The sequence below is a fragment of the Eubalaena glacialis genome, chromosome 8 (genome assembly GCF_028564815.1).
Source record: "Eubalaena glacialis isolate mEubGla1 chromosome 8, mEubGla1.1.hap2.+ XY, whole genome shotgun sequence".
Classification (NCBI taxonomy): Eukaryota; Metazoa; Chordata; class Mammalia; order Artiodactyla; family Balaenidae; genus Eubalaena; species Eubalaena glacialis.
Window position 1 is genome coordinate 91751539 of NC_083723.1, and position 25406 is coordinate 91776944.

At 34.6% G+C, this 25406-nt stretch overlaps 1 protein-coding gene across 1 annotated transcript in view; it reads right to left on the minus strand.

Annotated features, from left to right (window-relative positions):
• Positions 1–25406, minus strand: part of BMT2 (base methyltransferase of 25S rRNA 2 homolog) — a 79113-nt gene that overhangs the window by 37718 nt on the left and 15989 nt on the right. The window contains exon 3 of the mRNA XM_061197951.1: positions 9365–9535. Coding sequence (XP_061053934.1) covers positions 9365–9535 — 171 coding nt within the window. The remainder of the gene's footprint in view (positions 1–9364; positions 9536–25406) is intronic.

Genomic DNA, 25406 nt, shown 5'->3' on the forward strand with positions numbered 1-25406 from the left:
GTTTTACATTTTTTTTGCAAATCTCTGTTGTCTAGCTAAACAGAGATAATAGCTGGATAATCATGCCATCATGCTTTAGTGTGCTTTTTGTGTATTTCCCATTTCATCACATGACATATTAAAAAGACAATTACTCAATAGTTAAGTTTAATACAATTTATAATTTTTATTGCTTCATCGCCAACAATCAAGTTGAAACTGGACTTCTTTTTTTTTTAAATTGTGAGTGCATGGTGAAGAATACGACTATTAATATAATTTGGTTTCACTGCCTTGATTTGTGCTAAGATGTCAGGAACTTTATCCACCATTGCTTCTGAACTATCAGTACAAATAGCAACATGGTAAAAAAGGCAAACAATATTTTAATATTAACATGGAAATACTTTGAACTCACAGACCTCCCCAAAAGGGCCTCAGAGACTCCTAGAGATCCATGGATCACACTTTGAAATCTGCTATGTTAGAGGATTCTGTAGCCTTGATGATGATACCAAATCTAGGAGTAAAGGAAGTTCCTCCTCAGAGTGTTGAATGTTTAAGACTATATGTAAGGATTAACAGGAAATTATCCAGGTGAAGGGGTTGAATGATGGGTTCTGAGAGGATGCTCTAGGCAGAAGGAAAAACACCAGGCCGAAGCTGGAGTTCTACATGAATAAAAGAAAGATCAGTATTATTAAGTCATATAGTTAAAAAGAAAAGGTACTGAGGAAATGAGGGATGCCGAGGTCAATAATGAAGGATTTTCTATGTTATGTTAAGGAGCCTGCATTTTATCTGAAGAGCAAAAGAAAATCCCTGAACAGTTTTAGGTAAGAGAGTTGGCATTATCAGGTTTATGTTTCAGAAAAAAATTCTCAGGTTGAACTGTGGAGAATGAATTGCAATAAAACTGGAAATAGAAGTCTACTGTAATTGCCCTGGTGGGAGAAGAGGACAGAGAGATGTAGACTGACTGAAGTGATATTGAGAAATTAGAAATGATAATAGGACTTGGTGATTAACTGGATGTGGGAAGTGAGATAGGGAAGGAGTCAAGATAAAATCTTTAAGTTTCTAGCTTGGGCATACAGATGCATTTAATGAAACAGGGAACATTGGAAGAGGAACAAATCTGGGTGATTCAGAGAGTAGGAAAGGGGAGAATATTAGCTTGCTCATGATACAAGGGTATCTCACAGGCACAAACGCAAACAGAGTTTAGTAGGCACCTAGATATATGAAGTTCAGATCAGAGCTCTGAACTGGAAATACAGATTTGGTATCACCAGCATATACGTGGTAACCAAAACTATGGAAGTAAATTAAGCTGCCATGAGAGGATATGAAAATGAAGAGAGCACAGGACCAGCATTTAAGAGGCAAAGAAAGGGGATGTACTGCTATTAAGAAATGACAAGAAATGGACTGATAAAAGGACGTGTCCTTACAGCACATGTATTAAGATGAAGACATTTATTTTTTAAAGATAACACTGCAGTCATAAGGAGAAGAATACATAAGTTGACTGTTAATAACCACTAAATTACCATTAAGACTCATAAAATAGGTAATAGCACATGCCTCTGCCACCCCCATAAAATGAATAACATTCATTGATATTTGTTTCAGGACGAGTTTTATTAGGCTTTAGGTAACTCACTAGAAAATGGTAATTTGTTAGTTAAAACACCAAAGACATTATTTCCTAAATTATGTTTCTATAATTCCACGTAAGTCTAATTAGCTTTATATTTTTTATTAGATCAAATTAGATTCAATTCCAGTTACCAAAATAATAAACAACTTGTTTTAGATAGTAAATCTTTAATTTACTATCTGTTGAGGACATAATATACAGAACTATAATAAAAATCTTATAAACTGAAGTTAACAGAATTTTGGGGGAATGCTTTAAATCTTACTAAGGAAGCACATTTACTTTAAGAATTCCTCCAAACAGGGACTTCCCTGGTGGCACAGTGGTTAAGAATCCGCCTGCCAATGCAGGCGACACGGGTTCAAGCCCTGGTCCAGGAAGATCCCGCATGCCATGGAGCAACTAAGCCCATGAGCCACAACTACTGAGCCTGAGCTCTAGAGCCCGCAAGCCACAACTACTGAGCCCACATGCCTAGAGCCTGTGCTCTGCAACAAGAGAAGCCACCGCAATGAGAAGCCCGTGCACTGCAACGAAAATTAGCCCCCGCTCACCGCGACTAGACAAAGCCGCTGCACAGCAATGAAGACCCAACACAGCCAAAAATAAATAAATTAATTAATTAAAAAAAAAAAAAAAGAATGCCTCCAAACAGAATTTTTGGTAGAAAATATTTTTTGGTCATCATTTTCCTTTACATATACAGTCAGATTATAGAGGTCTGGATCACGGTATTCTTCTTATGACGATGTGCCCATTGTGCTATTGTTACCCAAATGATGTTTTGAACCTATATAATCATCACTACTTTCATTCTCAACATCTAGTACTTTGGGTCATTATCTGAAAGCTCAGACCTTTGGGGTTTTTATACATAGTTCTTCCTATTTTTTTTTAACAGAAGACTATACAGCATTATTTTATTTTTATAAATAAAGGGAGACTCAGGAATGTTAGATATTTTCCCAAGGTTATTCTCTGAGCCAGTGTTAAAATTGGGAAAGGAACTATCTAACATTTTAAAAAGGAGCAACTGATAAGCATGGATTATTAGCATTCAGCTTATTCATAATCTCCAATATATATATATTTTAAACCAAGAAAACCTATGGAGGAAAACTTTACATTTTGAATTGGTAATTAATACACATTGTTTCTGTAGAAATAGCTTTAAAATATTATAATATACATGGCTTTAAATGGGACTTAATATCTTTTTTTTTTTAACAAGAGGCATCAGCCACCATGTCTGTCTCTTTTTTAAAAATTTTATTTATGTATGTATGTACATATGTATGTATGTATGTTTGCGTTGGGTCTTCGTTGCTGCGCACAGGCTTTCTCTAGTTGCAGCGAGTGGGGGCTACTTTCGTTGCGGTGCGTGGGCTTCTCATTGCAGTGGCTTCTCTTGTTGCGGAGCACGGACTCTAGGCGCACAGGCTTCATTAGCTGTGGCACACGGGCTTCAGTAGTTGTGGCTCGCGGGTTCTAGAGCGCAGGCTCAGTAGTTGTGGCACACGGGCTTAGCTGCTCCATGGCATGCGGCATCTTCCCGGACCAGGGCTTGAACCCGTGTCCCCTGCATTGGCAGGCGGATTCTTAACCACTGCACCACCAGGGAAGTGGGACTTAATATCTTAATATTTCTAAAACTCCATATTCGATATTTGTAATCACAATTTTATCCATTTAGTGTTTCAGTGAAATAAATGAAGAATTTTACTCTCAGGTTCAAATTTATATTTGTATATATGCTTTGATTAATATGTAATGCATTTCAAACTAAAAGGAAAACACTTGAAAAGCACTACTGAAACAAATTTTTCATTTATATACTGCATTATGTTCAAAAGACATTTAACTTCCTCCTTTACTACTGTAATATCTTTTACTTACTAGGATAACCTTCAACGTTAAAAGCCAAAGAAAATACGAAGAATGCTAAAAACTGAATAAAAATCAACTGCTAACTAAAACTTTGAAAAAAAAGAACATTAAAATGGTATTCAAAACCACTATTTAATTATTATAAACCGAACTCTCAAAACCAGCATTAATATGTCGAATTAGGTCCTCTTTATTAGATATTACCTATCATCATGTATTGTATTCTCTCTCTGTCACAAGCCTTTTAAGAATCTGTCCAATATCTTACATCCTAAGGCAGTATGGAGGTAAGGTCCCTAAGACTCTTGGATTGGCAGTGACCATCTAATAAATAGTCTTTCCTTTTGCTCAGTGCCACCTCTTCCTTCCCCCCTTCTCTATCAGTTAACTAAATGTCAAGTAGATGATTAGAAAAACCTGATTCTACTGTCCTAAATATGTCTTTCCTTCTTTCATTTCCTTCCATCCATCCGTCCATCTGTCTGTTCTTTTACCCATGAAGCATGTGTTAAGCCCCCACTCAAATCACTATAAATGTCCAGTAATATCCTGAGTACTAAAGAGCTCACACAAATTGATAGACTTAAGATCATAAAACTTAAGTGAGCAAATGACATGAACAGACAATCCTTAAAAAAAAAGAAATAATGAAATGATCCTATTCGAAGCCTTGGCTTAGATGCTAAGAAACTTAGAGTCAAAACTGTGTGTTCTATTTGTAACAACAGTAATGGACATAAATTGCAGATGAGTTTCTTCTCTTATATTGACTGATTAATTGGTAACAGCTTCTTAGAGTACTGTGTAAAAGGGATTCTGAGGCCAAGTCCAGGCTCTGTAGGAAAGATCCAATGACCAACTACCTACATTTATCATGGATTTTGGAAAGTATTATGAAAGCATGTATGCCATGTTTCTACCATGGCAAGTACTAGAACATCACAGAATGAATTTTATTTTTCTGATTTCATATGATTTTTTCTTTTATTTAAAAATTTTCTTTTTTACTTTAGATTGGGAAATGGGAAGACTGGTTTGACATCTTAAATTACATTCTGCTGGCCTCACAGAATGAATTCAGAAGTGTTCCCTCTGATTCTATATTCTGGAACAGATTGTAGAGAATTGGTCTTTTTTTTCCTTAAATGGTAGATATCACCAGCGCAACCAACTAGGCCTGACGCTTTCTGTTTTGGAAGACTATTCATTATTGCTTTAACTTCTTTAATTAATAAAAACCTATTCAGATGATCTATTTCTCTTTGTGTGAATTTTGGTAGATTGTGTCTTTCAAGGAATTTCATCTAAGTTATCGAATTTGTGGGCATACAGTTATTCATAATATGCCTATATTATCCTTTTATTGTCAATGGGATCAGTAGTGATGGCCCTTCTTTCATTTCTAATATTAGTAATTTGTCTTTTTTTTTTTTTTTGGTTAGCTTGACCAGAGGATTATCAATTTTATTGACCTTCAAAGAACCAGCTTTTAGTTTCACTGATTTTCTCTATGGTTTTCCTGTTTTCAATTTCATTAATTTCTGCTCTAATTTTTATTATTTCTTTTTCTCTGCTTATTTTGGATCTAATTTGCTCTTGTTTTTCTAGTTTCCTAAGGTAGAAGTTTAGATTACTGATTTTACATTTTTCTTCTTTTCTAATATATGCATTCAATGTTAAAAATTTCCCTCTAAGCATGCTTTCACTACATCTCTTCAATTTTGATAAGATGCATTTTCATTTAGTGCAATTAGTGCGAAGTATTTTAAAATTTCTCCTGAGACTTCTTGTTTGACCCATGTGCTAATTAGATAATCTATAAATATTTTGGGATTTTCCAGTTCTCTTTGTTATTGATTTATATTTTAATTCTATTGTGGTCTGAGAGAATACTTTATACAACTCAAATCTTTCTAAATTTGTTAAGGTGTGTTTTATGGCCCAGAATATGGCCTATTTTGTAAATGTTTTGAAAAAATAATACTTTTTAAAAGAAAGCAAAGTACTTATTTTGTATCATTTACAAGTATATATGTACAACATGAAGGAGGGTCGGGACACAGCTATCTTAGTATTAGAAGGAATGGTAGTAATTGGGGCTTGGGATAAAATTTCCAGCTATCACATTATATACAGATTCAAAAAGTGTCACGTCTCAATTCTGAGCCATAGATGACTTTAAAAAGTGACTCTAGTAGTAATAAATTTTTGGTTTTCGTAAAATGTAAGTGAAAAAACCCAAGGTATTTTTGCTATGTGAGCCCTCACTATCTGAACCCGGAAAAAGATAACCCTTGCTAGCTACACTTGCTATCCAAAGTTGGAAGTCAAACAGATTTAGATAGTAACAAATACATATCTTCCTACATAATAATATCTATAAATAAAGAGAGTAAACATCTGACCTTTGACTATTTCATCTACCTCTCTAAAAATGTGTATGTGTAAGAGAGCGAGAAATTCTCTTTGGAAAAATTGATTCTTATTTTATATGAGGATCACTTTATATTTAGACACATAAAGTGGTAGATATTTATGATAAAATATAATGCAGAATGAGTGTTTTAATAGCACAGAAAGAGCAGTTTACACAAAATTTTTTATACTGCATGGTCTCTATTGTGTAAGAAAACAGTGCCTATTAAAAAGACTGGGAAGAAATATATCTAAATGTAACCAGGATTGAGTAATAATGTTTCTACACCTATAATCTTCTCTACATGCAAATTTTTCATACTGTTATCTTATTTCATTTGCAGTCAGGAAAATATACAATACTGATTTTAATACAACATGATAAGTACTGTAATAGAGTATTAAAAGGTTTGATATTGGTACCAGAGTACCAATTCTTTTGAGAAGTTCAAGTTAAGTTCTGGAAGGGAAGATGCTTCAAATATAGCCTAATATAATACAGCAATAGTTGATCAGAAAGAGGATATATTGTACTTGCAAATGCCAGAAAGTGAGAACATGCGTGTGCCACTAGGGGAATTTAAACAGTTCCATAAGACTAGAATATGGGCTGCAATAATGGTAGGAGGAGCGGGAGGGATAAGTCTACATACACATGTTGGGGCCAGATGCTACACAAAGTAGTTTCTAGAATGAAGAAAATCTAAACCTAGCCATCCTAGGCTAAGATGTTTCAATGCTTAATTTCAATACTAAGTAAGTCCTGACCTATAACAATCATATTTCCTTTAAATACTTAAAACTACTTTTTCTCCTTTACAATTAAATCAGAGACTGAAATTTCTTGACTATGGCAGGGGAGAGGCTGGCAAATCCACTCCTCAGTAAACAACTATAACAAAGAACACAATCATCAAACACAACCAAACACATTGCAAAGTGTTTATTCATGAAAACCAGCGAAATCTTAGCTAACAACAGTGGGGATCTGTGGTGTCTTTGCCTGAAGCCACTCCCATCATCCCCACCCTTTGCTCCGTTGGTATGGAAGTTCTTTGAGGACAGGGCTGGCTGTGAAAAACAGCAACTTCACTGCTGGAAGGGGTTAATGGGATTTGGAGCACAGGGTGAAAAACCCACAGAACAATGTCAGTAAAAGTAACAAACATGGTAAGAAACAAACAGGGCAAGTCAGCAGCTATGCTAGCTTCAGGCTGCAGTTTTGGTTGGCCAGAGCTGTAGACTGGAAGACTGGGCAGAAATTTAGAAATTCCAGAAATATCCTAGAAATGAGAGAGGCACAGAAGCACTAGATAAGCTTTCCACATAGCCTTGGCTGATTGGGAGGCTAAATGAACATGCACGGGAGACCCACAAGGGCCTGATGGAAAGCAAAAAGTGAGGCAGACTTGGAGACTGCCTGAATTTTAAATGTACTCCCAAATCAACACACATCCACTGGCAGAGGGTGGGAACCTTACAGGCTGGAGAGGTGTTTGAGCACAACCTCTGACCTATCATTGACCCCTAATCTGTGCAGACACAGGTACAAACCGTAGGAAACCAGCCTAAAAAAATAAAAATAATAGTAATGTACGAACTACCAGGGAAACAGACCCCACAGATTAAGTGCAGGGAGATTACTAAAAACCACCACCGCCACCACCCTCCTTGGGGAAAAGTCCAAAACAAGAGTTTCTATAACTTCAAAAATATATTGGACAGTTTTCAACAAAAAATTATGAGACACGCAGAGAAAAACAGGAAAGTGTAGTCCATATTCAAGAAAAAGAGCAGTAAATAGATTCTGAGTGAGCCCAAATGTTGTATTTAGCAAAGACCTCAAATCAGCTATTATAAAAATGTTCAAAGAATTCAAAGAAACCACGTTCAAAAGAGGAAAAGGAAAATATGACAATGACTTAACAAACAAGGTAATCTCAACAATGAAACAGAGACTATAAAAAAGAACGATATAGAAATTCTAGGGTTCACATTTTCCATATGTACCTGTTTTTGATAGCACTGTTAACTATATAATTTCTTATGCTGGTCAATATTTTAAAAATATTTAAGAATGTTCATAACACCTGAGTTATAAAATGTTTAGTAACTCATTATGCTTTGTAAGCTTTGTAGTAACCTTTGAATAAAGGTAAAGATCTTTACCTATAGAACTAATCAAAGGTATATTAATTTTTGAATGAAACTGCTTATACCTAACTAGATAATATTTCAACATGGTATAAAATCAAAGTAACCAAAGGTAATGTTATGTTGATATCTACAGGTTTGGAAATATTTTAAGAGGTTAATTTAATTTTATTTCCATGGTTAGCCTGCAGTGTCTATTAGGAATGTTTCTAGAATTATTCGAGCTTAACATTTTCAAGAGAGTAATACAATATTACTTGATTCCACAAATTTATTCTGGTACTATGGTATATAAATAATTGGATTATAATACATACACAATGAAATATTATTTAGCCATAAAAAAATGGGAAATCCTGCCATTTGCAACAACACGGATGGACCTTGAGGTCATTGCACTAAGTGCAGTAAGTCAGACATGAAAAGACAAATACTGTATGATCTTACTTCTATGTAGAGTCAAAAAAAAAAAAAGCCAAACTCATAGAAACAAAATCCGATTTGTGACTGTCAGATCACAAATTTAGGGATTGGGTGAAAGGTACTTCCAATTATAAGATAAGTTCTGGAAATGTAATGTCCAGCATGGTAACTATAGTTAACAATACTGTATTGTATATTTGAAAATTGCTAAAAATTCTCATAAGGAAAAAAAATGGTAATTAGGTGAGGTGAGGGATGGTTAACTAAACTTACTGTGGTAATCATTTCACAACATATACATATATTAAATCACTTTGTTGTATGTGTTAAACAGTGTTACATGTCAATTATATCTCAATAAAACTGGGAAAATACTCATGTACTTATTAAATAAAATTTATGCCTATATGCATATATACATATATTACCAGCAGGCAGATTTTTATATTGAAAATAAAATAATGGCAATTGGTTCTATTAATAATCTTCCATTAATTCCTTATTGTGATTTGTCAGTGGATAGCCACTTTAAATTTAATTTAATTGGATTTCACTGTTTTGATTCTTTGTATTACCATAAAATGTAACATTTAATGAATGATTCTTTCTCATTTTTAGTGAGAACAATCGATGTTATGGAACTACTAGTTTCCCAGATATCCCTTAAAATTTTATGCTACTTTCCTACCTAATAATATTACAAATTTACATTTCTCAGACTAACATACTACCAGAGAAGCAAGCAAACTGCCCACTACTTGGTGTAAACCATTACACTATTTTACATTATTAACACAGCTATCCAGGATAATGTTAATAATCTAAGTAGAAAAGTATACTTACTCAGTTATAAATTCAGGGTTTGTAAAGCTGAGGTTGGTTAAATGACCTTCAAGTTTAGAAGATTCATGCGTATTTAAGGCTGGAGTGGTCTTAGTGGCGAGTACAGCTCTTTTTTCATCTTTTTCAAGTGCTTTTCTCTTCCCACCATTTTGGAAATATTCTCTGCATACACTACAAGGCAAAATAAAGTTTTATTTTAAAACAATAGGTATGAATATAAAATAAAATGGGAAAATATTAACCTTTATTAATCAAAACGGGAAATTTTCAAATTATAGTGTCCTATTTTTAAAATGTCACACAGAGGAAATTTGAGCACCTGTAGCATTTTCAAATTTTTAAAATTACCATACAACAAAGCATGATCATAGATTATGCTTAAAGTGTTTTTTCAGAAGTACAATGTGCCTGTATGTTTTGCTGAACTTTATTCTTAGCTAAAACATAAGTTCCTCCAGAAAAGCTTAGATAACTCTGTTATTCAGTGACAGAATCCAAAAAGAATAGTAGTCACAGTTAATTCTGAGCCAGCTCTGCTGGTAGTAGACAGTTGTTTTTCAGATCCCTCCTGGTTTATAAAAACAAAGTCACACATACATACACTAATACGTATAAAATAGATAACTAATAAGAACCTGCTGTATAGCACAGGGAACTCTACTTAGTGCTCTGTGTTGACCTAAATGGGAAGGAAATCCAAAAAAGCAAGATATATGTATACATATGGCTGGTTCACTTCGCCGTACAGTAGAAACTACCACAACATTGTAAAACAACTATACCCCAATAAAAAAAAATATATATATGTATAGTTATCACACAAAAGAGAAGCTCCATTAAACTATACCTAATTGCTGTTAAAAAAAAAAAGTCACAAAATCAGGTTGCCAACATATTAAGAATCATGCTATTTGCTCTGAAAGAAGAGCATAGAAATCTGGTTAAGGTAAAAATGGTATCATATTATAAAGGTATACATTCAGAGAGAACAAAGGTTTGAACATAATAGTGATTTTTATAACACTTGGAAATTATTCCTGTCCATCAAGAGACCACTACCACTTGTCCCAATTCTTATAATATAAATGGATATTAAAATGCAGATTTTTCAAGATGTATTATTTCAAGCTCATTTAGTTTAGCCCATATCAGGTTGTTATCTGTAATCAGAAACTGATGACTGGCATTAAGATTAAACAATTTTCTTCATACCTAATACAATTTTAGGGTGAAAATAGTAGGGTACCATGCCTGGGTATGTAACAGGACAATAAACATGAACCACAGAATCAACTCAAAACACTTACTAGCTATTAAAGACAAGAAACTTAAAGGAAGAAAGACTGGTATGATCTGCCTCTGGCCCTTGAGCTTACAATATGACAGGAGATACATACTTAGACAATTAACTGATATACTTATCAAAGCTTAAAGTGAATGTAAATGGAAACTAAACAAATTTTCTTTCTTTTTAGATTCTTAAACCACGTTATTATTCCATATAGCTCATACTCTGAACAAGCTAGACTATTTTTCTCCATAGACACTGCTTGGTGCAGTTTCAAAAACACATGGCTAGAGAAGAACTGAAAAATTAATTTAAAACTGATTTCTGCAAGTAGAACTATGGTGTCTAACGAAACAATGCCCATTTCTCCTCACACTTAAAGGATGCTATTAGTTCAATTTCAGTTTGTCTAAGTATCTATTAAAGACTTCTTTAACTTATCCTATGGAGATTTAATTTTAACTCAAATTATATACAGGAGTTGAAACTCATTTATCATTAATCAAACATTTATTAAGTACCTATCATGTGCCAGGCACATAGGTGATGGAAAAACAAATTGAAGAAGGCATTGCTGCCCTCAAGGAGCTCAGACTAGTGAAGGAGACAAATAATTATATATTGGGTTGGCCAAAAAGTTTGTTCCGGTTTCCAAAAGAAATTTTTGGCCAACCCAATAGTAAAGAAAATATAATTGATAAATACCTAACGCCCAATCTAAAATCAGTAGTATAAGCTGATTTTAGGAAGGTAAGTAGGAATAAATCAGGCTAGGAAGAATGTTAGTTAAGGAGGAAAGTGCTTCCCTGGCAGAGAGAACATGAGCAAAGGCATGGAAGAGAAAAGCAACATGGATCCCGCAGAGATAGACATCAGTTCAAGGCATGTGAAATTTAAACTGCCAGGCAGAAAATGGATGGATGGACTCATAAGTGAAAAGGTCCTAAGGCCAACACACATATAGAGAGGAATGATACCCACATGACACTGGAGAGGTAAGCAAACTTCAGATCATGCAAGACTGACAGGCCAATTTAGGAATGTGGCCTTTTTTAGAAATCTAATATAATGACAGAAATGGTTTAGTGGTTTCTTGGAGTGGGGGGTGGGCTGACTACAGAGGTGTACACTAGAGCTTTTTAGAGTCATGGAAAAGTTCTGTATCTAGACAGTGGTGATGGTTACACAAGTGTAAACAACTGTCATTACTCACTGAACTGTACACTAGAATGGGTATATTTTATTGTATATTAATTAAACCTCAGTAAGGTTGATTGAAAAATATAGCCTGAATCACCTTGGAATTAATACTAAAAATAATACCTTTATCATATAATATTTCACTAAGGCATGAAACACAAGGGTAAAGAGATTGCTTACCTTTCTATTAGGTGGAACCACAAAGAACTGCTGATATTCAATAGTTCTTGACCCACAAAAATTGCAATTTTATGTGGTTCATCTCAATGTTACCTAGAGACTTGACTGCAAAATACTTAAAGGGCTAGAATTCCAGATACTCATAGGAAAATAACTGCCATCTAAACCCCAATCTCCCTACAAAACTTCCAAAAAATATACAAATCATTAGGAAGAGCAAATAAAAGCACACACAGTTCACACCTATGGCATAACTAGGAAACAGGAATAGCACCTTATTTTACATGTAATTGGGGAAATAAAAATCTGAGGCCAACTGAGTTGGCTTTGGAGTTACCCAAAGTACAGAGTCAGATGAGGACTGTGTAAGAGAGGAAGGTATGATGGGGTCTTAGAGGTGGCACAGAAAAATAGATAATACCAGCTAAGGTTCACCACAGAGAGAGTCCAACTCTGAATGGAGAGATCTTAAGACTTATGGGACGTAGTGAAACAAAGCATTAGGCACAGGAAGACCAAAAGGAAAAAGTTTGGAAAGTATATGGGAAGGGCTGTCACCAAAGGTGAGAGCCCTGTGAAGATATTATTTCTGAGGGAGAAAGGAAGCACCTTGAAAAAAGAGGGTATCTCTGGAGGTGTGTTGATAAAGAGAAAGAATGACGCAATTAAGAATAAGGAGCAAATTGACATAAGTTAAACCTGTTAAAAATTCATAAATCAGCCAAAAGAGGACAATATTTATTAAAGGAACTCCACTTTCATATTTGTAGCAATCAAGCAAGGATCTTTGGAATTAAGAAACAAAGCAAGCACCCAAACCTCTACCTATACCTCTAGAGACAGTCCAACATAAAAGACAAAACACATAAAAGAAATGTCCAATGAATCCAGCAATCATATAAGTTTCTATTAGAAGGGGAGAGAAAGATATCAAAATTTTTCAGTGGATGAAAATTCTCAAAAACGCAGAAAATAACAGCTATAAAAGAGAAAAAAATTGTAACATAACACTTCAATATTAATTATATATAATTAAGCAATGCAGATATGAAAAAACATTTCAAATTTGAAATTAAATAGAAAACTGAGGATAAAGAACTACATAAATAGATATTCCATGAATATGGATAGGAAGACTCAATACTGTCACTATGTTAGCTCTTCCCAAATTGATTTATACATTCAACACAATCCCAATCAAAAGCAGAGCAAAATATCTTATAGATAAAACAAATGGATTCTAAAGTTCACATGGATAAGCAAAGGACCCAGAATAGCCAACACAATATTGAGGGAGATGAACAAAGTTGGAGGACTGACACCATCTGATTTCAAGACTTAATATAAAGCTATAACTATACTATTACTATTAGTAATCAAGGACAGTAATGTTGTAGGCAGAACAATAGACAAACAGATCAATGGAACAGAAGAGAGAGCCCAGATATAGATCCATGTAAATACATTCAACTGATCTTTGACAAAGGAGCAAAGGCAATACAGTGGAGTAAAGACAGTCTTTTCAACAAATAGTGCTGGAACAACTGGATATCGACATGCCAAAAAATGAACCCTGACACAGACATTACACTCTTCACAAAAATTAACTCCAAATGGATCACAGACCTAAATGTAAAACACAAAACTCTAAAACTCTTAAGAGAGTTTTATAAATTTTTAGGAGAAAATCTAGATGACTTGGGTGTTATATCTAAAAAGTCATTGCCAAATCTAAGTCACAATCCTTAAAAGAAAAAATTGAGAAGCTAGACTTAATTAAAATAAAAAACTTCTGCTGTGCAAAAGACAATGTCAATAGAATGAGAAAACAAGCCATAGACTAGGAGAAAATATTTTCAAAAGATATATCTAATAAAAGACTGTTATCCAAAATATATGAAGGACCCTCGAAACTCAACATTATGAAAACAAACAACCTGATTAAAAAATGGGCAAAAGACCTAACAGACATGTCACTAAAGAAGGTACAGATATCAAATAAGCATAAGAAAAAGACGCTCCATATCACATGCCATCGGGGAAATGCAAATTAAAATAGCAATGAGATACTACTACACATTATTAGCATGACCGAAAATCAGAACACTAACACCACCAAACGCTGGTGAAGATGTGGAGCAACAAGAACTCTCATTCACTGCTAGTGGGAATGCAAAATGGTATAGTCACTTTGGAAGACAGGTAATTTCCCACAAAACTAAATATACTCTTCCCATATAATCTAGCAATCAAGTTTCATGGTATTTACCAAAAAGAGTTGAACACTTACTTCCACACAACAACCTGCACATGGATGTTTACAACAGTTTTTTTTAAAGATTTATTTATTTATTATTTATTTATTTATTTATTTTTGACTGCTTCGGGTCTTAGTTGCGGCACGCGGGATCTTCGTTGAGGCATGTGGGATCTTTCATTGTGGCACACAGGCTTCTCCCTAGTTGTGGCGTTTGGGTTTCTTCTCTCTAGTTGTGGCGCACAGGCTCCAGAGAGCATGGCCTCTGTTGTTTGTGGCACGCAGGCTCTCTAGTTGAGGCACTCGAGCTCAATAGTTGTGGTGCGCAGGTTCAGTTGCCCCGTGGCATGTGGGATCTTAGTTCCCTGACCAGGGATCGAATCTGCGTCCCCTGCATTGTAAGGTGGATTCTTTATCACTGGACCACCAGGGAAGTCTCTACAGCAGTTTTGTTCATAACTGCCAAAATGTGGAAGCAACCAAGATATCCTTCAGTAGCTGAAAGGATAAACAAGCTGTGGTCCATCTAGACGATGGAATATTATTTACCACTAAAGAGAAATAAGCTATCAAGCCAAGAAAGACATGGTGGAACCTTAAATGCACATTATTAAGTGAAAGATGTCAATATGAAAAGGTTAAATACCGTAATTCCACCTATATACATTCTAGAAAAGGCAGAACTATGGAGACGGTAAAAAAGTCAGTGGTTGCTGGGTGCGGGGGGAAGTTGGGGGGAGAAGGAATTAACAGTTGGAGCACAGAGGATTTTTAGAGCAGTGAAACTGTTCTGTATGATACTATAATGGTGGATACTTGTCATTATATAATTGTGAAAACCCATAAAATATATAATACCAAAAGTGAACCCTAATGTAAACTATAGACTTTGGATTCTAATGATGTGTCAGTGTGGGTTCATCAACTGTAACAAAGGTAGCACTATAGATGGATGTTGATAGTGATGTGACTGCCCATGTGTGGGGTCAGGGTGTATGGGAACTACCTGTATTTTCTGCTTAATTTTGCTGTGAACCTAAAACTGCTCTAAAAAAATAATGACTATTTGAAAGAAAAAAAAAAAAAAAAAAACACAGAATAGATACCATGTGCCTCCTGATGTAGTACCCTGAGAAGGATACAATATCACCTATGTGATATTCTTGCTAATAATATGCTTAACTTGAACCTAATCACAAAGAAACAACCATACAAATCCAAACTGAGACAGTCTGTAAAACTTTGACTTTACAAAATGTCCATGTCATAAAAGACCGAGAATTTTCCTAGATTAAAGAAGACCAAAGAGGAATAACAACTAAGTGCAATGATACACTGAAGTATTCAGGAGCAAAAGTCTTGTGATTTCTGCAACTGACTTTCAAATGGTTCAATAGAGAGTGAAGGGAAAAGGCGAGAGGGGTGTGGGGGGGGGGAGAAAAAGGGGAAACGATACAAAATGAGACTAAAATAGAGCAACATTTTTTTTTCAAAACTGAAGGAAAGAAAGTGTGAGTCAAGGATTTTATATCTAGCCAAGTTATGCATCTTGTAACAAAACTATAGAAAAATAGCTTTTGGTATGTAAGAACTCACAGAATATCACAGTTGCAAGATTATTAAAGCATGAACTTCATCTATGAGATGACTGGGAAATGTTGACAAAGAGGCTGGTAGAGAATAAAAAGCATTAAATGAATTAAAAAAGGATACTTTATCATGCTGAAGACCACCATTCCCAGTGAAGCCATGTACTACGTATCATAGCAGCCATCCACACAAAGCAGAAACTCCATGAGATGCATGGAGAAACAGGCAAAACTAAAAACAGGGAACTTTAACATACCACTCTCAATCAAGTAAATGAACAATAAGTAAGGTTACAGAAGCCCTAAAGAGCATAATAAGGTTTATCTTATCACTACATAACAAATTTCACTCTCTCTATTCTTTTTCAAGTGCACATGGAATATTCACAAAAATTACCATATACATGTATTAGGTCACAAATAAAACTACAGTAAGAGCCATAGGAAAAATAATACAGACAAAATCATCCAATCTCAATGCAATAAGGCTAGAACTAATAACAAAATAAAACAAAAAATTCATTTCACCTGCAAATTTTTTTAAAAATTAAATAACTCTGGAGTCAAAGGCAGAGTACTAGTAAAAATCACAGAACTTCTAAAAAACAATAACAAAACCACCACAGGTCAGAATCTAGGAAATGCGCTAAAACAGTGACCTGAGGAAAATTCAGACCTTTAATATTTATATCAATACAAATGAAAGAATCAAAATAAATAAAATAAATATCCAACTCAAAGGATTAGGGGAAAAGAGTAAACAAACCAAAAAAAGGGAGTAAGATATTAATGTTAGGAAAAAACAGAACCAACAGATAAATACATAAACTGGTTCTTTAATTTGCATAACTTTATACAAATAAAGCTGAAAACTTAGATGAAACGTGATTTTTCTAGGTAAGTATACTAAATATAGGATATAGGAATATAGGAAAATTTATTAAACTTGACTCTTGATTACTGGTAGAATTAAGAAACTGCAATTAATTTTGCAGTTAAATTGCAAAATTTAAACAAAACCAAAATTCATAGATGAAATAAGAGAAAGTTATCAAAGAGTTGCTTCATCAAAAAGCATCAGTATCCACTGAGGAATTCTACCAAGGCTTCAAAAACCAGATAACCCCTGTATTTATCAAGCTTTTAATTTTCTGTAACTTAGGATGTTTTGATATCTGGGAGGGCCTTACAGACCCAGGGAGAAACTGCCTCTCCCAAGGCTAGCTAATTCCTAAAGATAATAAACAACTTACTTGGGAGCACGCCTCTCATGTGCAACCCAACCATTTCCTTTATTTAACTCTCACACAAGTCCATGTTTCCCATACCCTAAATTAACCCAGGTCCAGGTACCAGACAGTTAGGGACAGCTCCTATGTTCCAAAGCCCACCAAAATTATTCAAACTAGCCAGTCCTATACTGTTTACCCTGCTTTGCCTTTCCCATGTAAACCCTATAAAGGATCAGGTAGGTCTATTTTTTCCCCTCACTCCTGCTTCTGCCTCCTGACCAAATGTGGTGCTTCCCTGTGTGACATGGCATACCCCCTTCTCTCAGGAAATGTAAGTAATAAATTCTTTCAATGGCAATGACCTCTCCATGCCATCACTCAGTCACCTCTATAAATAAAACACACAAGTACAAATTAGGCAACGCCAAAACTATTTAAACAGTTCCAGACCATATAAACAAAGGAAACTTTTCTAAAGTCATTTTTTATGGAGCAAATACAATGATAATTAGGTGTGAAAATGTCTACAAAAAATACAGAAATATAAAATACAAAATACAAAAATAAATATCAATGTAAAATATGAAATAAAATTTTAACAAACAGAATCAAACATGACCGAGGAGTATGTATCTCAGGAATATGAGGATTATTCAATATAAAAAATCCTTCCATATAATTCACTATATTCACAAATCAAGGAGAAAACTTATTCATTTCCATAGATGCTGAAAGGACATTCAACAATATCCAACAGCTATTCCTAATAAAATCAATCAATCAGAGCTTGGTGAATACTTCCTAACAGTTAAATTGTATCTATATATCAGCCAAAAAAGCCAGCAACTTATATAATGGGGACATACCACACACATCACTGAATGAGTAAAACATAGCTAATGCAATAGACAAGAGAAAAATAATTAGTCAAATGAATTGGAGAGAAAGAAATAAAACTCTATGTATACACAGATATGATAATATACCTAGAGAATCCAAAAGAATCAATCACAAAGTAATCCAAACAGTAAGAGAATTCAGTAAAACAGGATGTAAAACATACAAAAATCAAAAGCCTCCACATGTATACAAACAATAGCCTGTTAGGATATACAACGGAAGGAAAGATTTCATTTATAATAGCAACAAATGATAAAGTACCTAGGAATCAACATAATAAGAAATGTGCATAATCAGTATACAGAAAACCTTAAAACACGACTGAAAATTCAAAAGTGGACTAGAACAAATGGAAGGATACATAACTTTTTCATGGATACAATGATTCAACATTATAAAAATTCCACTTTTCTCCAGTTATTAAAAAATTTAATGTAATCCCAATAACAATACAAACTTTAAAAAATTTAGTTAGACCAGTTGATTCTAAAGTACATATGGAAAAAAAAAAAAACAAGAATAACCAAGAAAATCCTGAGAAAGAAGAATGGTGGTGGGGAGGGGGAAGAATGTTATAGAATAGCATGGATTAAATGATATAGACAAGGAATCATTACAGGAAGTCCTAAAACAGAACCAATTTTGTGGGGAAACTTGGTATATCACGTAAGTATATGTCAAATCACTGTAGAAAAGGTAGACCTTTTCATAAATGATGTTGGAGAAATAAATAACTATTGGGGGGGGGTTAGATCTATACTTTGCAACAAACACTGGAATGAATTCCAAGGAGGTCAGAGATCTAAATGTAAAAAAAAAATGATTACCATAAAAGTACTACAAGAAAACATGAGTGAATTTCTAATAGGAATTCCTACAGTCTGGGAATCAGAAAAGCTTTTCTAAGACAACTGGAATCTGGAAGCAATAAAAGAAGAGACAGATATATCTGATTACGTGAAAACAAAAACCTTCTCCATGGCAAAACAAAAACTTGCATGGCAAAAGATACAAACTCAAAGAAAAAGGGCACATATCTCTAAATTATATAAAGAGCTCTAAAAAAAATCAAGAAAAAAGGGACCAAAAACCATTAGGAAAAAAAGCATCAAAAACACAAACACATAATTCACAGAAAAAAAAGGCAAATATTTCCTAAGTATATGAAAACGTACTCAACATCATTTATAAGAGACACGTAAACTAAAATCACACAGAGATATCAATTCCCATCTATCAGACTGGCAAAAATTCAACAGGTAGGCAACATACTCTGTTGGTACGATTTTGGAGAAACAGGTATTGTCATTTTTGCTGGTGGAATTAAATGATATAACGTCTATGGAGGGTGATGTGGCAATATCCAACAAAATCACGTATGCATTTACTCTTTTACTCTGCAATTCCATGTCTACAAATCTACAAAGATACAAGGCCAAAAATACAAAATGAATATGCACAAGGTTATTCACTACAGCACTATTTGTAACAGAAAAAGCTTGTATGTAACTTAACAAAATGAGGAAGACATCTATATACTTGTGATGGTCAATTTATGTGTCAACTTGACTGGGCTACAGGGTGCCTAAATATCTGGTCAAACATTCTGGGTATTTTTGTCAGGATGTTTCTGGATGAGACTAACATTTAAATGGGTAGACTGAGTAAAGCAGATTGTCCTTCTTAATGAGGGTAGGCTGTATCCCACCACTTGAAGGTCTGCATAAAACAAAAAAGCTGACCCTCCCCAGAGTATGAGAGATTCTTCTTGCCTGACTGCCTTTGAACTGGAACACTGAATTTTTCCTGCCTTCAGACTCAAACTGAAACAGCAGCGCTTCCTGGGTCTCGAGCCTGCTGGCCTCAGGATAGGAATTACACCATTGGTTTGGTTCTCCTGGGTCTCTGGCATGTCAACTCATCCTGCAGATGTTGGGACTTGTCAGCCTTCACAAACACATGAGCCAATTCTCTGGAGAACCCTGATTAATACAATATCAAATAGAATGATCTCTATGACATAATATTAAGTAAAAATGAAATGTACAAAAGAGAGTATATGACATGTACCACTTGAAGAGATAAGACAGGATGGATACATGTATATACATTGTATGAATTTGCTTATTTCTGCAAAAAGGAGAAACAAGAAACGAAGAAAATGGAAGGGGGCCTATTCTGAGTATACCTTTTTGTAAAGTTTTGACTTTTTTTTTTTTAATAGCTACTTTATTTATTTTTTTATTTTTAGCTGTGTTGGGTCTTCGTTTCGTGCGAGGGCTTTCTCTAGTTGCGGCAAGCGGGGGCCACTCTTCATTGCGGTGCGCGGGCCTCTCACTATCGCGGCCCCTCCCGTTGCAGGGCACAGGCTCCAGACGCACAGGCTCAGCAGTTGTGGCTCACGGGCCCAGCTGCTCCACGGCATGTGGGATCTTCCCAGACCAGGGCTTGAACCCGTGTCCCCTACATTAGCAGGCGGATTCTCAACCACTGCGCCACCAGGGAAGCCCCAAGTTTTGACTTTTGAACCATGTAAATGCCTTATATTCCCCCAGATTAAAAGAAAATAGGAAAAAAGCCCATAAAACAAAGTAAAGTGAAACTAACTGCAAAGTAAATTGGTAACATAACCATACACAAAAGAATTGTTTCAAGTAACTTTTAAACACAGTATTGTGACCCTTAGTGAGATATGTTCTAAAGATGAAAGAACTAACTGCAAAGAAATCTTAAACTTCACTCAGTTTATTGTTAGAAGTAGAATTGGTACTGTAATTTTGAAACCATTTTATGTGACCTATAGAACAAAGCAAATATGTTGATGTTATTCCAAACTAAGTCCTTCAGAGTAACAGAAGAGATAATATACAAATATAAAACAAAGAAGTTAGGCAAAAACCCTGTAATGTTACATTTGAATAGTAAATATCAATTACGAATTTAAGACTATATATATTTCTGTTCAGTGAAAAATTCTAGAAGGAAGGACACCCCAGAAGCGTATCTAGTGCCCAGATCTTAATTTCTATTTCTCACTACAAGAAACTAAGGCTCCTTGATTGTAGGTCTTGACTGGGAAGGTAAAGCTTATCTTGTAGTAGATAGCAAGAAGTGCTCAAAGGTGATGTCAGAACCAAGAAGCCAGCTTTGAAGAGGCTCCCACTGGCTAAATACGGATTAATTTGAAGACAAACACACACACACAAATCAAAGACTGATGGAAAAAGTGAATCCAGGAGCCTACAGTGATATTCCAAAAACAAACAGACAAAACCCACCAAAACCAAACCAACCAACCAAACAACAACAAAACCACAACTCATTTGTCATAATTGGAATTGACTATTACACCAACTCCTTACTCTGAAAATTGCTAATTAAACAGAAAGAATTACATGTATATGTTTATTTTTACCTAGCCTTTCCAGAAAACATGTAATCATTCCCTGTTCATAAGGGAAAGTTTTTATTTACAGAAGAATGACCGCTAATAAATGCAACGAATGATACAATTAAAAAAATCATTTTACCACCCCCAATTTATTTAATAAATGGAGTAAACCTGTTAGTTGAAAGATTGTTGGGAGACAGGATTGATCCACAAGCCAAAAATGTCACTCTACGTATGACTTGCTAATTACAAAGGGAAAACATAAGTTTACAATGGAAGGATCTAGTAGTTACCACCTTAACCAAATGGCAAAATTTAGCGTCTCTAATAGTGGAATAACCTGACAATAAGAACTTGGTAATGTGATGCAATGTGAAGTATGCAGTTTCACCTAATAAATATTTTGGCAAAAATCTGGGACCTGAATCAACACTTTAGACTCAACGTTCAGTTTATAATAAAGGAGACTGAGGAAGTAGTTAAATGGCACCACGATAAAACAATCAAATAAATCCAAAAAAAAGACACAAAGCTAGTTTTGGATTAGGATACAGATAATCACAACAGACCCCTGGTTGTGCTATAACTAGGAAAAAAGAAAAAAACCTACACAATCTAAAAAATAATGTATTAAAAAGAAATCAAGAGAACTGAGTATGCAAAGAGGTCTAATGCAAGGGACCACAGGCACTTTGTGCATTTGCTGAAAAGGAGCATGAGTGGTGAAGGATCAAGCCTTCCAAGGTAGAGGAATTTTGTTTGATTAAAGGAAAAGCAGCAGAGCTTTCAATGGCTGCTTAGAATGGAGTGACACACTGGAAACTTTAAGAAACCCAAATGCAGAGATTGTTCACCCCATTCTCCTGCCTTCCCCCCATAGGTCTTTTTTCAAGTAAGAAAAAGGTGGGGGAGGGGGGAGCACTGGAGACTTGGGAGTGGGACTAAAAAAGCAAAGAAAATTCTCTGCACTCTTCCATGGGCTTAGGTCCCAGAGTCCTGCTACAGGTTGGTACCTGTAATATACACAGAACAGGACTCACTCTCAAGGCATTTGAAGCCAGATGTGAACTGAAACTATCTAAAGTGGTAATCCAGCTTCAACCCAGCCTAACTCCTGATGAGATCGAAGTGTTCAATCTCTTATCCCAGCTGCCTATCAGAGAAAAAACCATGCCCTCTCTGGGAAAATAATATTTACCCCAGTCTCTTCTAAACATAATGCCAGTATATATGGGTTGGCCAAAAAAGTTCGTTTGGGTTTTTCTGTAAGCTGTTATGGAAAAACCCGAACAAACTTTTTTGGCCAACCCAGTGTATTTTAAAAAATTACCAGACATACAATGCAGCAGAAAAAAATGATCCATAACCAAAAGAAAAAACAGCCAAAAGAAACAGAACCACAGATTAATTTTATGTTGGAATAAGCTGACAAGGACTTAAAATAACTATTATAAATTTTTTTAATAGAGAAAAATATTAACTGAATACATGAAAATATGGAGAACTTCAATAGAAAAATGAAATCTTTAAAGAAGAGCCAAATTATTATAGAAAAATTAAGTAAAATGATATTTTGGAAACATCTCTTTTGGTAACTGATAGAAGGCCAAAAAGAAAAATCAGTAAGGATATATAGAATATTTGAACAATGCTACTAATCACCTCGAACGAACAATCACAAAATACAGAATGTGGTATATTTTACAAATCAACTGACATATCTCTAAAAACAATGTTAGGGAAAACAAAAACAATAACCTAAAAAATTTAACCACCAAAGCACAAGCCTTGATTTAGGAGAAAAAAATTATAAAGTATGTTATGGGGACAATAACAAAAATCTGAATTTTATGCACTAGATATTTTAGGAAATTACTGTTAATCGTCTTAATGTGTTTATAGTATTGTGGTTATGTAGGAGATGTAGATGAAATGTCATGTCATCTGCAATTTACTTTCAAATGGTTCAGGAAATGGTGTGTTTATATGTTCCTCTGTGTGGAGAGTTAGAAAAGGCAAATTCTTTTATTAAACATACAACTATAACTTTATATTGTGTTTTGTTTCTAATTTAAATACTTCATATTACAAATATAATTTTACTAATTTTTAGAAAGAAATCTTATGTATAATTCTTCAAGCTAAACAGTCAACAAAATCTCAGCAAGGGAATGTCAGTAAGACTTATTTCACACATCAAATTCCTCTAAAGTTTTTAGTATAACTACTGGAAGCGAATTTTTGTCAAACCCGTTTTAAAGCTGATTTTAGCTTTTCAGAGTGACACTGCTCTCTTAGAACTGTCAACAGGGAAAGGAAATACATATAACCCAAGTTAGAACTACAGATAACTCATTTCAAAATTCAATATTGCTTTGAAGCCTTTTTTCCCAACCTAGTTTTAACTTTAAAGTAAAGACACTATAAAACTTCTCTTGGGATTACTTTCCATAGTAAAATCTTTTTACCATATTTTGCCACTGTTCTTTTTCAGCAGTTTGACCTAAATTCTTATTAATGTTCTTTTTCAGCAGTTTGGCCTAAAAATGACCTCTTTCAGAACACATGTAGATACAAAAACTATTGATAAAAACACAAATCTGAGGAAAAAGAAAGAAGAGTGAAGTGGGAGGCATATTCATTATTCAACTGGAAGGTACAAGCAAATGCTCCTATGAGAATACCACATATCAAAGTGGTATTTGAAATAAAGTCTGAGAGCTTGCCTGATGTATTGGAATACTAATTTAAAAGCAGTGCTGCTAAGAGCAAAGAATGCTGGTCTTAAATAGCGATGGTACTGACTTTCTGATTGGATTACATTATTACTTTGTATCACAAGGGAAATATTTGGCTCAGTAGTATGCCTCAATTTGCGTTTCTTAGCTTGAAGGAGAAATGTATACTTTGTAGAATAGTCACATTTATAACCATTTTTCCTCTAGAAAAAGAAAAAAAAAAAAAAAAAAAAACCCCAAACATTTTAATCCCAAGCATCTCATTTCTTATTATTCTGGCTCCTTCCTTTAGTTCCTCAACTCCACAATTCTTTGGCTCCACAATCCATTGATAATAACAATCTTTTCACTGTTCCTCACCTACCTCACATTTTCAGCTCACTTCTTACATATCATCATAATCACCACCATGTATACATCACCATCTCCCCTGCTCCTCTCTTAAGTCATTATACTCATTTGAGCATTAATCCTACCACACCGTCTGTCCATTCACTCTCTCCTTCTCCAAGAGAACTGTTTCACTATAACTTTGTGCCTTGATTACTGTAGCAGCTTCCTAACTGGTTTCCTTACTAACATCCTTGCCTTTTCTATAGTCTATCTTAACAGTACAATTAGTTCTTAAAAATCATTGACACATTTCAAAAGATTAATAAGATCCTGTTACTTCTTCTTCTTAAAACACTTAATGACTTCGCATCTCATGCAGAATAAAGGCCAATGTCTTTACCATGGTCCACAAGATCCTACAAAATCTAGCTGTTTGTTATCTTATTTTCTATCACTCTCCCCTTCTCATTCTGTTCTAGCCACACTGGTCTCCTTGCTGTTTCTGAAACATGCCAGCAAGCTCCTGTCTCAAGTCCTCTGGACTTGTTAAGGCTTGCTCTCTTACTTCCTTCATGTCTTTTACACATCACTTTAGTGAGGCCTTCTCTGTCTACCCTATTTAAAACTGTTTTATTTCTCCTTGCTTTATTTTTCTCACAGCACTTACCATTATCTGACCTAGTGTATATTTGATTTATGTATTGTTTCTTGCTTCTAACCCTCACTAGCATGTAAGTTCAATGAGAGCAAGGATTTTATCTGTTTGGTTGAGTGCTATACTCACAGTGCCTATGATGTGACTGGTACACAGTAGACAATCATTTAAAATTATTTATTAAATGAATAAATAAAAGAATGAAGTAAAATACATATTTTTCTCTGGATTATTTGTTGAATAAATGAAATAGGCACTATTACATAACTTTTAAATGAA